The sequence below is a fragment of the Phascolarctos cinereus genome, unplaced genomic scaffold, assembly GCF_003287225.1.
Source record: "Phascolarctos cinereus isolate Bilbo 61053 unplaced genomic scaffold, phaCin_HiC Scaffold_4;HRSCAF=312, whole genome shotgun sequence".
Classification (NCBI taxonomy): Eukaryota; Metazoa; Chordata; class Mammalia; order Diprotodontia; family Phascolarctidae; genus Phascolarctos; species Phascolarctos cinereus.
This window is the reverse complement of record NW_027555847.1, coordinates 374,153,567-374,165,923: the sequence shown is the minus strand read 5'-3', so window position 1 is coordinate 374,165,923 and position 12,357 is coordinate 374,153,567. Positions and strand designations below refer to the sequence as shown.

The 12,357-nt window shown below is 37.0% G+C and overlaps 1 protein-coding gene across 3 annotated transcripts in view; it reads right to left on the bottom strand.

Annotated features, from left to right (window-relative positions):
* Positions 1-12,357, bottom strand: part of DYM (dymeclin) — a 571,335-nt gene that overhangs the window by 160,912 nt on the left and 398,066 nt on the right. For all 3 annotated transcript variants that reach the window (XM_078153263.1, XM_020985814.2, XM_020985816.2), the window contains one exon: positions 6,485-6,587. In XM_078153263.1, coding sequence (XP_078009389.1) covers positions 6,485-6,587 — 103 coding nt within the window. The remainder of the gene's footprint in view (positions 1-6,484; positions 6,588-12,357) is intronic.

Below are 12,357 nucleotides of genomic sequence, written 5' to 3'. Positions count from 1 at the left end.
AGAAGTTCTAGATTTGAATCCTGGCTCTCTTCCTTACTCCCTCGGGCAAGTCAGTTAGCCTCTCTAGGTTTCAGTTCACCTCCAAAATGAATGGGTCAGACTCGATGGTCTCTGAGGTCCCTTTCAGCTCTCAATCTATGGTCTTGTGACTTGCTCCCGACTGCAGAGCTAACAAATGTCACAGTTCAGATTCCAACCCCAGGCTTTTGACTCCATGTCCTGTGCTATTCCTCTCCTTCAGAGTTTTTTTTTTTCAAGATTTACGATGCATTTTCCTCACAGAACTGCTGTGAGGTAAGGAGACTAAGATAATACATGTGAAAATGATTTGTAAACTCTAAAGCAATTCTAAGTGTAAGGTGATCTGACTTCAAGGGGCTATGATTGAGTCTGTGTGGACACTCCTTTGACTGATGTATGTGGTGACTCTTCTACAACTTGGTGAAGAATCTTTGGGAGTTGCTGTAGTCCCCAAATATGTCACTACTTCCAACTTTAGTCAGGCTGGTCTTCAGAAGACCAACAAACAAAACTGTCATTAGGTCTCTACTGGAAGCTTTCCTAGGTGGGTAAAGCCTACCAGAGCCTATACTTTGCTGGCATGCCTGTGAGAACTCGGGGTTGCTCACATTCTAGGATGAGGCCTCTGCGTATTACTATTAATACCACAGAAAACACCTCTTTCAACCATTCCTGAATTGAAAGCAATCTCACAAGCAACCAAGTATATTCAAGTTAACCAAAATTTGGTTATGTTCCCAGGGGATATACTAAAAGAAATTGCTTTCCTAACCTCTCTTCCTTGCTCCATGTGGAGAGGGGTCTAGTGTGGAATTCTAATTTTTGCCCTCACTAAGCTAGTTTTCTCATTATCCAAGGCCCAGTTGAGATGACAGTTTCTGATGTCCCCTGAGATACTCAGACAAACATAGCTGTGCTAAAGTGCTAATACTAATGGTTTTGCAACTTGCTACCTGCTTTCCGGATTGTTATTCAACCAACTTGTGAATGGGGACAGTGTAATGGGGACAAACATTTCCTTAAAAAAAAATTAAAAAATCTTTAAGTAGTGTGAAAGTACTTTACATACTACAGTGAGAATGAAAACATATACTTATTTTTAAGCACTTATTTAAACTCTTTCCTAATATACTTCATTCACTCCTGGTGCAAAAAGTATGCACTCAAGAACCTAAACCTTAATTGAAGACCCTTTCATTTTCTTTTCCATATAAAGAAAAACAAGACAACACAAAAAAATGAGTTAGAGGATTAATACTAAGAAAAGAGTAAATTGGATACTTTCTCGTAAGAACTCTGAGGGAAAAATAGCTTATCTCATCCAGTTTTTAAAAAGAGAATGATGAGAATGTGGGTTCAAAAATGAAATCCCCTTATGCAGTCTTTGAGTACTGGGATTTATCAATAAAACACTTCATTATCACTGAAAAAGCCAAAATTTCAGTGCTTTTTAAGTGCCGGGTTTCCTCTGAGATGGTTAATGTTTCCCTTTGTCATCTTTTGGATCAGAGAAACATGGAAGTGATTCTTAGTGATGCTTCCTAGAGACTGTTGCTAGTCCTGAGCTAACGTTGATGACTTCCCTCTTTAAAGAGATGTGCAGAATTCAAGTTCACAGTCTGAAGCATCTCCCATTTACAATGTGTCTTCTGTCCACTACTATCAAAAGGCGGAATTTTAATGGCTGATTCAGAATGGAATTTTAAATATTATCTCCAGAAAGCAGATACTCTAAGACTCCCATTCACACATCACGAAAATTTTGTTCTTTTGTTTTTGACCCAGAGAAAGCAATCAGTTTAAAGTAACTCAAAATATGGTAAAATTATGTTATTTAATTCAAGCATCTGCCAGAAATTCAACTTAACCTTCTGTCCTTCTATTAATAATTACCTTTGGAGTTCTCAGTCTTACAAGCACCCAGTTCTTGGTTGACTTAGAGAAACCAAGGGGTTTCATGGCTCCCGGAAAGGATAATGAATGCTGATGATGAACCGTCAGGATTTTAGTTTACTCAAGAATTAAACAAAAGCATTAAAGGCAGAAATGGATAACGTCTGGTATTTATCTGTGAAACACAGGAACTCTAGGATGATCCAAATAACTCTAAGTGAAAAGACAGCAAACACAACACTATCAGGCAAATAAATGACGAATTCCAACTCGATACTTTTTTTCCAGCCCCACTCCCTTATCTGCACCAAGAGTCTGTAGCTAGCCAGAATAGGGTTATGAAGATCTGTCTTATAACCAAGTCAATGCAGGTACAGAATGAACTGAGAGATTACATTGGTCTGAAAGAACAGCTTAGTATATGTGATGCAATTGCTAAATTCCTACAGAAAACCTCAAAAAAAGTTTCCATGATTCATAGGAGAAAGGAGACACATTGGAACCATAAACATAACATCTCAATGGGGTGACACACTATTACCAAAATAAAAAACAAAGGAAAACTGGATCTAGTCAGGTCATAGATGTACATAGCAAACTTTGTTTATCAGCAGCCAGTATCCGGACTGAGCGTTGTTCCCACAGTCTCATATCAGGACTGCCCTAAGACCCAGAAATACAATATAAACCACAGGAAATGGGCAAAATAACCATCACATTGCCTAGTATGCATAAGCCTTTCAAATGAAGACTCTACACATCTGTCTTACAAAGTTACTAACAAGCAGCCAGTTTTGAGTTGTCTTTTTAGCGTTTTCTGATCGTTAGTTTCCAACAGAATATGACGGGCTTTGTCTGCAGGACATTCCTGGATGCTGGATTTTAAAAATCCTCCCTTATCAGAGTTAGAACCAAGGACAGAAAAAGATTTACCCCCTTTTTGTGAGAATCTTTCATGAGTTCCAGGCTAAACCTAAATTCCCTCATATAAACAAGGCTCTAAGGAGGCAATTAGATCTTGGGTATAGGACCTCAACTTTTGCCTACTGTAGGTCTCCTACTATCATCCCTAAAGTTCTGTTTATGTTTAATTCTTCTTCATCTTTAACTTAATTTTGTTTTAAGCTCCTTTAATGCCCTCTAAACAATTTTGCTGTCTTCAACCAATAGGTTTTTGTTGTTCAGTAGTTTCAAGTTATGTCTGACTCTTTGTGACTCCATTTCAGGTTTTCTTAGCAAAGATACTGGAGTGGTTTGCCATTTCCTTCTCCAACCAATAAGATCTTTTGACTATTTTACAGGTATTATCTTTCTTATCCTTAAGTGAATCTCTGAGACATTGGGTTGTCTTGCCTTCACCCATCCCTTTAATCCATCATCCTTTGGATGCATAATCTCCTTTTCTTTTCACCAAGGGCCCCTTGCCATGTCAACTTTTGGTCAACAAAAATAGTCAGAATGTCTTTGCTTAGATAGCTATGAAAAACAATAAAAGGAGCATTCATACGTGTATTTTGCTCAAGAAAAAAGGGTTTAATGATTATATTTTCTATTATCAACTAAATTATTTTAAATGGAAATATACACCTTCTCAAATAAAAGATAATTATATTTGAAGTTTCTAGAGAAATTTCCAGGGACCCTTGTATCAGCCACAGACATAGCCCACCTACTTGTGGTCTTCTTGCTCTTGAGACTTCCAAGAAATCCCTGTATTATTCCTGGATGCAAGCATAAGGCCTCTTGGCCTCTGTCTTTGTCCCAGGGGCTTTCCCCAGAGCATGTCCCCAGATCAGACCCAATTTCAATAGTCTATTCCTGCCTCATCTGAACTTTTCCAAGGTGATCCTTTACTAGCTCCTGACTGTTGTGACTGACTGTCATAAGGATGGACAATGAGGGAGGGCAATGGTTTAATTGCCTGTCTCCCTCACTAGATCACTGATAATGTGCCTGAACTGAATCCTCAATGCTTAGCATACTCCCACTCTGTCATACTTTCCATACCTCCCTACTTAATAAACTCCAGTGGTACCTTATCAGTCTCTCCCCACTCTGATCCATTTTCCAGTTGGCTTGTCAATATGATCTTCCCAAAATACAAGTCTAACCACTTCCCCCCCCCCCAATAGCCTTTAGCAGCTCCTGATTACCTTCAGGATCAAATATAAAATCCTCTGTTTGGTTTTTTAAGGCCCCTTCCAACCTTCCCAGTGTTCTGATGTGTTACTCCCCTCTACATACTCTGGCCTTCCTGTTCTTACTGAGGACATTCCAACTCCTGACTCTGCCTGCTCACTGTTTGTCCCCCATGCCTAGAAGGTTCTCCCTCCTCTCCTTAGACACCTGGCTTCCTTCAAGGCTCAGTGCAAATCCCCTCCTCTCTAAGGGGCCTTTGCCCCTATCCCCTCCCGCCATCTTGCATCCACATGGCTCCTTGAGAGCAGGGGCTGCTTTTGCCTTTTCCTGTGTCCCCAGTGCTCAGCACAGTGCTGAGAGGCACTTAAGTGGTTGTTGATTGACTGTTATACCAAGTTTAAGGCATCTGGTATATAAGATTAGCATTTCAACCTTGCAAATAAATATATATTTCACAGTCCAAAAGAAATTAAGCTGGACCTAAAATAAGTAAGATAGGACACAAGTAGCAGTTTTATTATTACGAGAAAATACGATCAACTTAAACTAGGGGTTCTTAACTTTTTCTGTTCCAAGAATCAATCTGGCAGGCTGAGGAAGCCTATGAATCAGAATGATGCTTTTAAAAACATTAAATGAAATATACAGTATTATCAAGGAAATCAGTTATACAGAAATACAGTTGTAAATATATACATACATATATATTTAAAAATTCATGAAGAATCTCTGATTTAGATGGTAAGGAATGGATAAATCCATCTGTGAATGGGTGACCATGACTCCTGCTTTGCCTACTTGTTACTTCTTAGCTTATTAACACCTCCATTAAAGAGCAGGACAGAGAAGAGGAAAAAGCAATGACTAAAATTCATCCATTTCAGATGCTGATTTCATGTCCAGGACCCATAAAGATGACACAATGAAGCACTAAGACACTGCTTGGCATTGCTTGGAGTGTGCACTGCCTAGGGTCAGTTCACTCTAGCTCTAAGAGCTGTTTAATTTCTTTATTTCCCAAAATGAGGAAAATGCAATATGTTAGCATTGCTTTCACCTTTTCAAAAGCACAAGGTCGTAAGTTCCTTTCCTTCCTTTTTTGATGGAGGCCAAGAAGACTGTTTGTATGATGTAGTAGAAAAAAAAAATGAGGACCATACAATTAAAGCAGTAAAGAAAATCCTTTCTCTCTCTAGGTAATGTTTCTACTTTGTGGTGATTAATGCTTTCTATTAATCTGCATATGATTTTTGAGATGATTTTATAGGTACTGGTTTTCGAATTTATAATGGTAAGTGGCTTAACTTTTTGGTTTAAATTATAAACTATTAACATGTCAAGAATTTGGTCTAAATTTGAATATTCTGTCAGTGTACTATGGCCTCCTTTAGTGAACTGAAGAAAAAACTGGTTGAATAAACTATAGATAAGATACTATGCTATTCAGGTCACCAATATTTCTGTTACCAAATAAGTCATTTGGACAATGATTTGTGCATGGTCAAGATCAATTCTGATGCCTGTATGCTAAAAGAGATATAGGGAAGGAAGGTGAGACACCTAGCATAATGCTCAGCAAGTCAGAAAACTTAGATTCTATGCTATGATCCAATCTAAAAACACGGATAAGCCACTTGTTATTTTGATTTTTCTTATCTTAAAAATCTATAAAAACAATAACAATGACAAAAAAGGTTCAAAGGTACACTGGAAACATGAATTTTGGCCTGCTGTATGTTTTAATTTCTGTGGCATGATATAAAAAAGAGTATGTTTAATAGATGGGTTGCAATAATTACAGGTGGCACAGAGCTGGCAATGAATGATCCTTTTTAGGCCTTTCACTATCCTCATAAAAAGCCTTTATATGTAATGCTAAGCTAGATGCTATATTAAAAAAAAAAGCAAAACAGACATATTGCTCCAGAAACTGATAACTTAGAAGCAAAGAAATATGAGCCAGAGATATTAAGGTCATATGATAATCCAACTAATAAATACATCACTATGTGCTACCTAGTAACACACCAAAGCCTCAGTACTGTCAACTTTCAAATGAAGGGGTTGGACAGAAAACATTCTCTAAGCTCATAACCCTGTGAAACCTATGAAAGTCACATATTTTTCTAACAATGTCATTTGAAAACTATGAAGTTACTGAATGAAGCCCCAGAAGGTTTCTAGTTATGAAGCGTTGTTGGTTTAGGGTTGTTGGGTGGTGTTGGGTCCCCCCCCACTTGTACATGCATTTTTCACTTTTTTTCCTCCAGTTTCAGACATGATATCACTCCTTAGAAGTTCCTTTATTTGGCTATTGGTGGTTGCTGGGTCATCACAATTTCAAACATTTTTTTAGAGGAAAGGAGATGTTGCCATTTGTTAGTTTGATGTTTAAATGAAAATAATTTAACACAGTAAGGTAAATACTTACATAATCTGGCAGAGGAACATCATCAGAACTCAGGGAACCTCTTAGGGACTGTGTGGCTTGTTCCAGAACTTTGTTGTGCTTTTTAGATAGCAAAGAAAACAAACTAAAGAAACAAAGCAAAAAAAAAAAGATTATATTAAGAAAACGAAAGTTCAAATCATCTAGCTTTGAGACAAAATTATATCACTTCTTCATATGGTAAGCTTTTAAAATGTTTTTGTGTATTCTTCAGGTTTCTGTTAGCTGCATGTTAATATTTTCTTATGTAATTAGAAACTAGACATATGTTTAAATTATAAGGGCACAATGACAATGGGGGAAAAGTTTGAGAGGTTACAAATTCTGCTGCACATTTGGGAAAATACTTTATCACCAGAGGGTTAAAAGGTTATTGTTTTATGTTTGTGTTTCAAAATCTACCTACTTAAAATATGCATCAAAACTCTATAATGATATTTTAAAAGCTACAATAATTTAGTTAATAAAAACAACTTTCCTTTTGGCTTAAATATGATGGTAGTTTAATAGCCAGAATAGCCCTGATTCCATATGATTACTTTTCTAGTAAATGTGTAGGGTCTAAACTGAAGACAGGTGTAGGTATGCTCACCTACAGAATCTTAAAAAATAAGTTAAAAAATCCATTTAATTATTCTCATGTTTTCATTTAAGCACATATTTTTCCTTTAATTAAAAAATATTTATTACTTCTTGACATCTTCCTTCAAAATGCTACTGGGGCTTCATTTTAAATCTGAATTTAGTATAAATTCCCAGCTAATTGGAATAATTACAGGTAGCACAGAGCTAGCAATGAATGATCCTTTCTAGGCTTATGACTATCCTCAGAAATAGCCTTCATATGTGATGTTATGTGAGATGCTACATAAACAAAAGCAAAACAAACACATTGCTCTAAAAATTGAAAACTTAAAAACAAATAAGTATGAACCACAGATTTTAAGTCATATAGTAAGTATACCAACAAATACATACTGGATACCAATTATGTATCCAGGAACTCTGGAGCACTGAGAATAAGTATAAGACATGCTTTCTGCCCTGAAAGAACTTATAATTAACTAAAGAGACAGAAATAACACACATGAAAAAAGGAAGAGGCCAGATTATAAAAGCAGGAAAATATAGACTCACAAGATCTCAGATACAGAATTGGAAGGGACCTTAAAGGTCAACTAATACAGTAGGGTCAAATTCAAATAGAAATAATCCCAAGTAGACCTCATATTGACTTAGAAAACCACAAATTAACATCACCTATGTTGTATTGTATTTTTATTTTGTTAAATATTTCCAATTATATTTTAATCTGGTTGGGGTGCACTCCAAGTTTGACACCTCTGATCTAGTCCTATGCTCTCATTTTACAGGTAAGAAAATGGAGGCCCAGAAAAGTACACCTATTTGCCCAAGGTCACTAGTAGATGGCAGAGACACCACCAAATCTACGTCTTCTGATTCTACAATCAGTACTCTTTTCACTATGGTAGAGATCAGTGTGAGCTGGAATAGGTAGGAAAATTTTTATGAAGTTTAGACTTGAGCTGGACCTTGAAAGAGAAGGTGCAGGTAGGTGGCACAATAGTGCACAGAGCACTTTACCTGTTTATCAGACCTGAGCTCAAACCTGTTCTCAGACACTTACTAGCTGTGTGAGACCCTGGGCAAGTCAGCTAACTTCTGGTCAGCCTCAGTTTTCTCATCTATAAAACTGGAAATAACTATAATACCTACCTTCCTGGGTGGTTGTGAAGAGGTGAGACAATGTAAAGCACTTTGAAAAACCTTACAATGCTATCTATTGCTATTAAGCAAGGTTTAGATAAGGGGACCAAGAAAGGCATTGCAAGAAGGAGTAGCATGAAAATAAGTTAAGAATAGGCATGCTCTGTGCAAAAGAAAATGAGCAGACTGGGGAGGATGTCATAAATCAGGAGCTAAGAGGGGAAAAAGGATGGATATGAAGTTTATACACTTCATATACAGAAATGTAGCCAACATATTTTATTTACATGAAATAAAAGCAAAAGGGCAAGTTTGCTGAATGAAGAAGAGCAACTATAACTACTTAACAAGGGAAATGACTATCACTTTTTCAATTTATCAGTGCAATATAACTCAACAAACATTTGAGCTTGCTATGTGAAGGCACTGTCCTAACTGCAATGTATCCTGGAATGGATGGAATTTCAGGAGTATCTTGACTAATGGGGATGAGTTTTTGAGGGCCTCACAGGCATGAAGCATAGCTTGGGAGAAGATTTAGAATCAGTAATGACACAAGCGAAAAAGGGGGCTAAATAAAATAAATAAAAAAGTAGATGTGGCTGAGGTGAAAGTAGGAAAAAATAAAGTGAAGTAGTAGGTCTTGAGCATATTTAATTGATTTAATGGAAAGCAAGATCACAGGACTTATTTGTTCAGATTTATCTCTTTCTGTTAATGGACTAATAAGCCAAGTCAACAAGCATCTATTAATTACTTGCCATCTGCCAGTCACTGTGCTAAGCACTAGAGAAACAAAGAAAATATACATTGTGTACCAACTACGTTCTTATTGGAAATGGCATTGCATAAGTGGATGGATTATTGAAGTTGAAGTAAAGAAGTCAAATTCCAACTCCCATGCTCCCAGTGGTTATAGGACAAGTTACTTAACCTCCCTAAGCCTTAGTTTCCTCACCTGTAAAATGAGAATAATAATTCCTGTATTACTACTACCTACCCAACTGTGTTGTATTATGTAAAGTGTTTTGCAAACCTGAAAGCACCAGATAAATGTCAGCTATTATTGATATTTTATTTAAACATTTTAAACAGCATTTTATTTTATATGATTATACAGTTAACAAGTTTTGGAGATGGGATTTGAACTTGGGTTCACTAATTCCTCAGCCGCATCTAAATAGATTTTCTTTCTATGACCCCTGATGGTAACATAGTTCTGAGTGGAAATGTGTATTATCTCCCCATATAAGATATTAAAAAATTTAACTTTGGTTAATCCCTCATGACTGCTTGCTCATGTTTACTTTTTTTAATGCTTCTCTCGACTCCTGTATTTGTATGTATGTCTACTCAGTTCTGGTCTTTTCAGCAGGAATGCTCAGAAATCCTCTTTTTCATTCAGGTCCAATTTTGCTCCAGCAGGATTGTACTCAGTTTTGCTGGGTAAGTTATTCTTGGTTGTAAGCCTGTATCCTTTGCCTTCTGGAATATCCAATCTATATTCTAAGATCTCTACTCCTTTGCAGTGTTGGCTGTTAGATTATATATGATCCTGACTGTGGTTCTTTGTTACTTGGAATTCTTTCAGGCTGCTCGCAGTATTTTTCCTTTCGAAGCCCTGATTTTGGCTATAATGTTCCTCAGAGTTTTCATTCAGAGTTTCTTTTAAGGAAGTGATAAGTATATTCCTTCTATTTCTACCCTGCCCTTTAGTTCAAAGAGATCAGGGCAGTTTTCTTTAAAGATTCTTAAAATATGATATCTAGGATTTTTTTTGTTCATGGTTTTCAGGTGATGTGATGATTCTTAAATTTTTTTGTTTTCTATTTGTTTTCCAGGTCAGTTGTTTTTGCTATGAAACATATTTTCTTTTTAAGTCTTTTGACTTTGTTTTAAAGGTTCTTATTGTCTCACAGAGGCATTGGTTTCTATTTGGTAAATTCTAATTTTCAAGGAGTTCCTTCTTTGGGCAAAGTTTTGTAAGTCTTATGCCAAGTTTTTTATTTCCTTTCCAATTCATTCTTTTATAAACTTTCATTTCTTATCCATTTTTTTTCTCCTCAAGCACTCTTACTTCATTTATCAAAATATTTTAAGCTCTTTTTAAAAAATCCCTCTTTACTTATTCTCTTTCAGGAATTCTAGTTGAAATTGTGCTCAAGCTGTGTTTTACTTTGAGGCTTTGCTTGTAGATGTTTTAGTTATTTTCTTCTGGATTTGCGTTTTGAGTGTCATTCAAGATAGCTCTTCATGGTGGGATTTTTGTTTGCTCATTTTTCCAGTCTACTTCTTGACTTTGAACTTGATGTTAAGACTGGCCTACACACACCAAATGTGCTATTCAGGATCTTAGGGACAGCTCGACCTAGGAACCTGTAAGATTTTAGTGCTCTCAAAAAGGTCTGGTTCAGTGCCAAAATCTGATTTCTGCCCTGCAAGTTCCTGACTTGGGTTGGGGTCTGAGCAATAGAAGATGCCACTAGACTTAGCCCCTGCCAACCAGCTAGAAAGCTCTGCTGGTTTAGAGTGACTGAACTACAAGGATTCCTGTCCTGGTTATTCTCCTGAAGGCTTCTCATTGGGCTAGAAGCTGAAACTGACTGCCTGCTTTGCTTCTAGGGTCAGAGAAACACTGCTACTTCACTTGCCTACGGACTGCAGTGCTCCCTATCCCAGAAGGCCACTCCAGGATATAGGACTCCTCTTCAGTCAGGCCTGGATCTGTGATCTGAAACTGGGTAATGGTTGACAAAGTTGCCATATGGTCCCTATTCTCATCATTCCATGGATATGGGACCCTTTTTTGACTCTCCCTAGGTGTTGGAGTGCTCTGTGGCCCCATATTCCTGGCTAGACCCCATCTTCAGTGTCCACAGGTCTTTCTATCTCCCTTCACTGACCTGGACAAGAAAAAAATAATTCACTGTCACTTTTCTTGGATTTCACTGTCAAGATTTGGTCTGGTGTGCTCTTTGGATGAGGGGCAGGTTTGTGTCTGTAGAGGGGTAGCGCGCTGGACCACCTTGGCTCCAACTCTGAGGCTGAACATTTCCAATTATATAGAATCACAGAATCTGAGTAAGAACTTCAGAGATCATATAAGGTGATCACACACATGAGCAGGAATTTCTTCTACCACATCTCTGGCAAGTGGCCATCCAATATTTTCTCAAAGACTTTCAAAAAGAGGGACATTTTACCACCTCACCAAACAGACTATTGTACTTTTGTATTACTCTACTTACGAAATTTCCACCGCATCATGCCAAATATTCCCTTACTAGGACATCTATCCATTTATCGCAATTCTGCCATCTGGAGCCAGGTAAAATAAATTTGAACTCTTCCACATGACAGCCCTTCAAATACCTGAAAACAGATCCCATGTTCCTAAGTCTTCCATTATCCAGACTAAACATTCTTAGTCTTTTTTTTTTTTAGTGGGTACTCATAGGGCATATTTCTGATCTTTTCATCAAACTACCCACTCTTTTCTGAACATGTTCCAGCTTCAATGTCCTTTGTAAAATGTGAATTTCTGAAGTGAACAGAATACCATGGTGAGGTACAGTGGGACTATAACCTCCCCTTTTTTGGACACTACAATTTTTTGTTAATATACTTCAGTGCTTTTGCCTGTTCTGCTACCAACTCACTGAACTGACATTTTATTAAGTTACTGTCTTTCAAATTGACTGTTGTCTAGTCACACAACTTTCACTCTTTAAGCAGATAACTATTTGAAACAACCTCTATGGCTTTGGATTTATTATTATGAAATTTCATTTTATCCAAATGCAGCCCATCACTCTAAACATTTGATGTTTTTTTAAAAATCCTGATTCTATCATTATTGTATTAATCTGGCTTCTTGTAATTTGTAATTTTGATAAGTACACTATCATTTATATCTTTGTTTAAGGACAATGATAAAATATTAAACAAAATAGAGTCAAGAACAGAGCCCTGTGGCAAACCAATAAAGACTATGCTCCAGACTGACAAATGACCCATCAGTCAATATTCATAGTTTGCTTTTCCTTCCACACTGAAGTTATCAGTTCCCTGGAGACAGCCTGTTATGGAGGAAAGAACACTGGAAGATTCAGTGAACCTATTCAAAT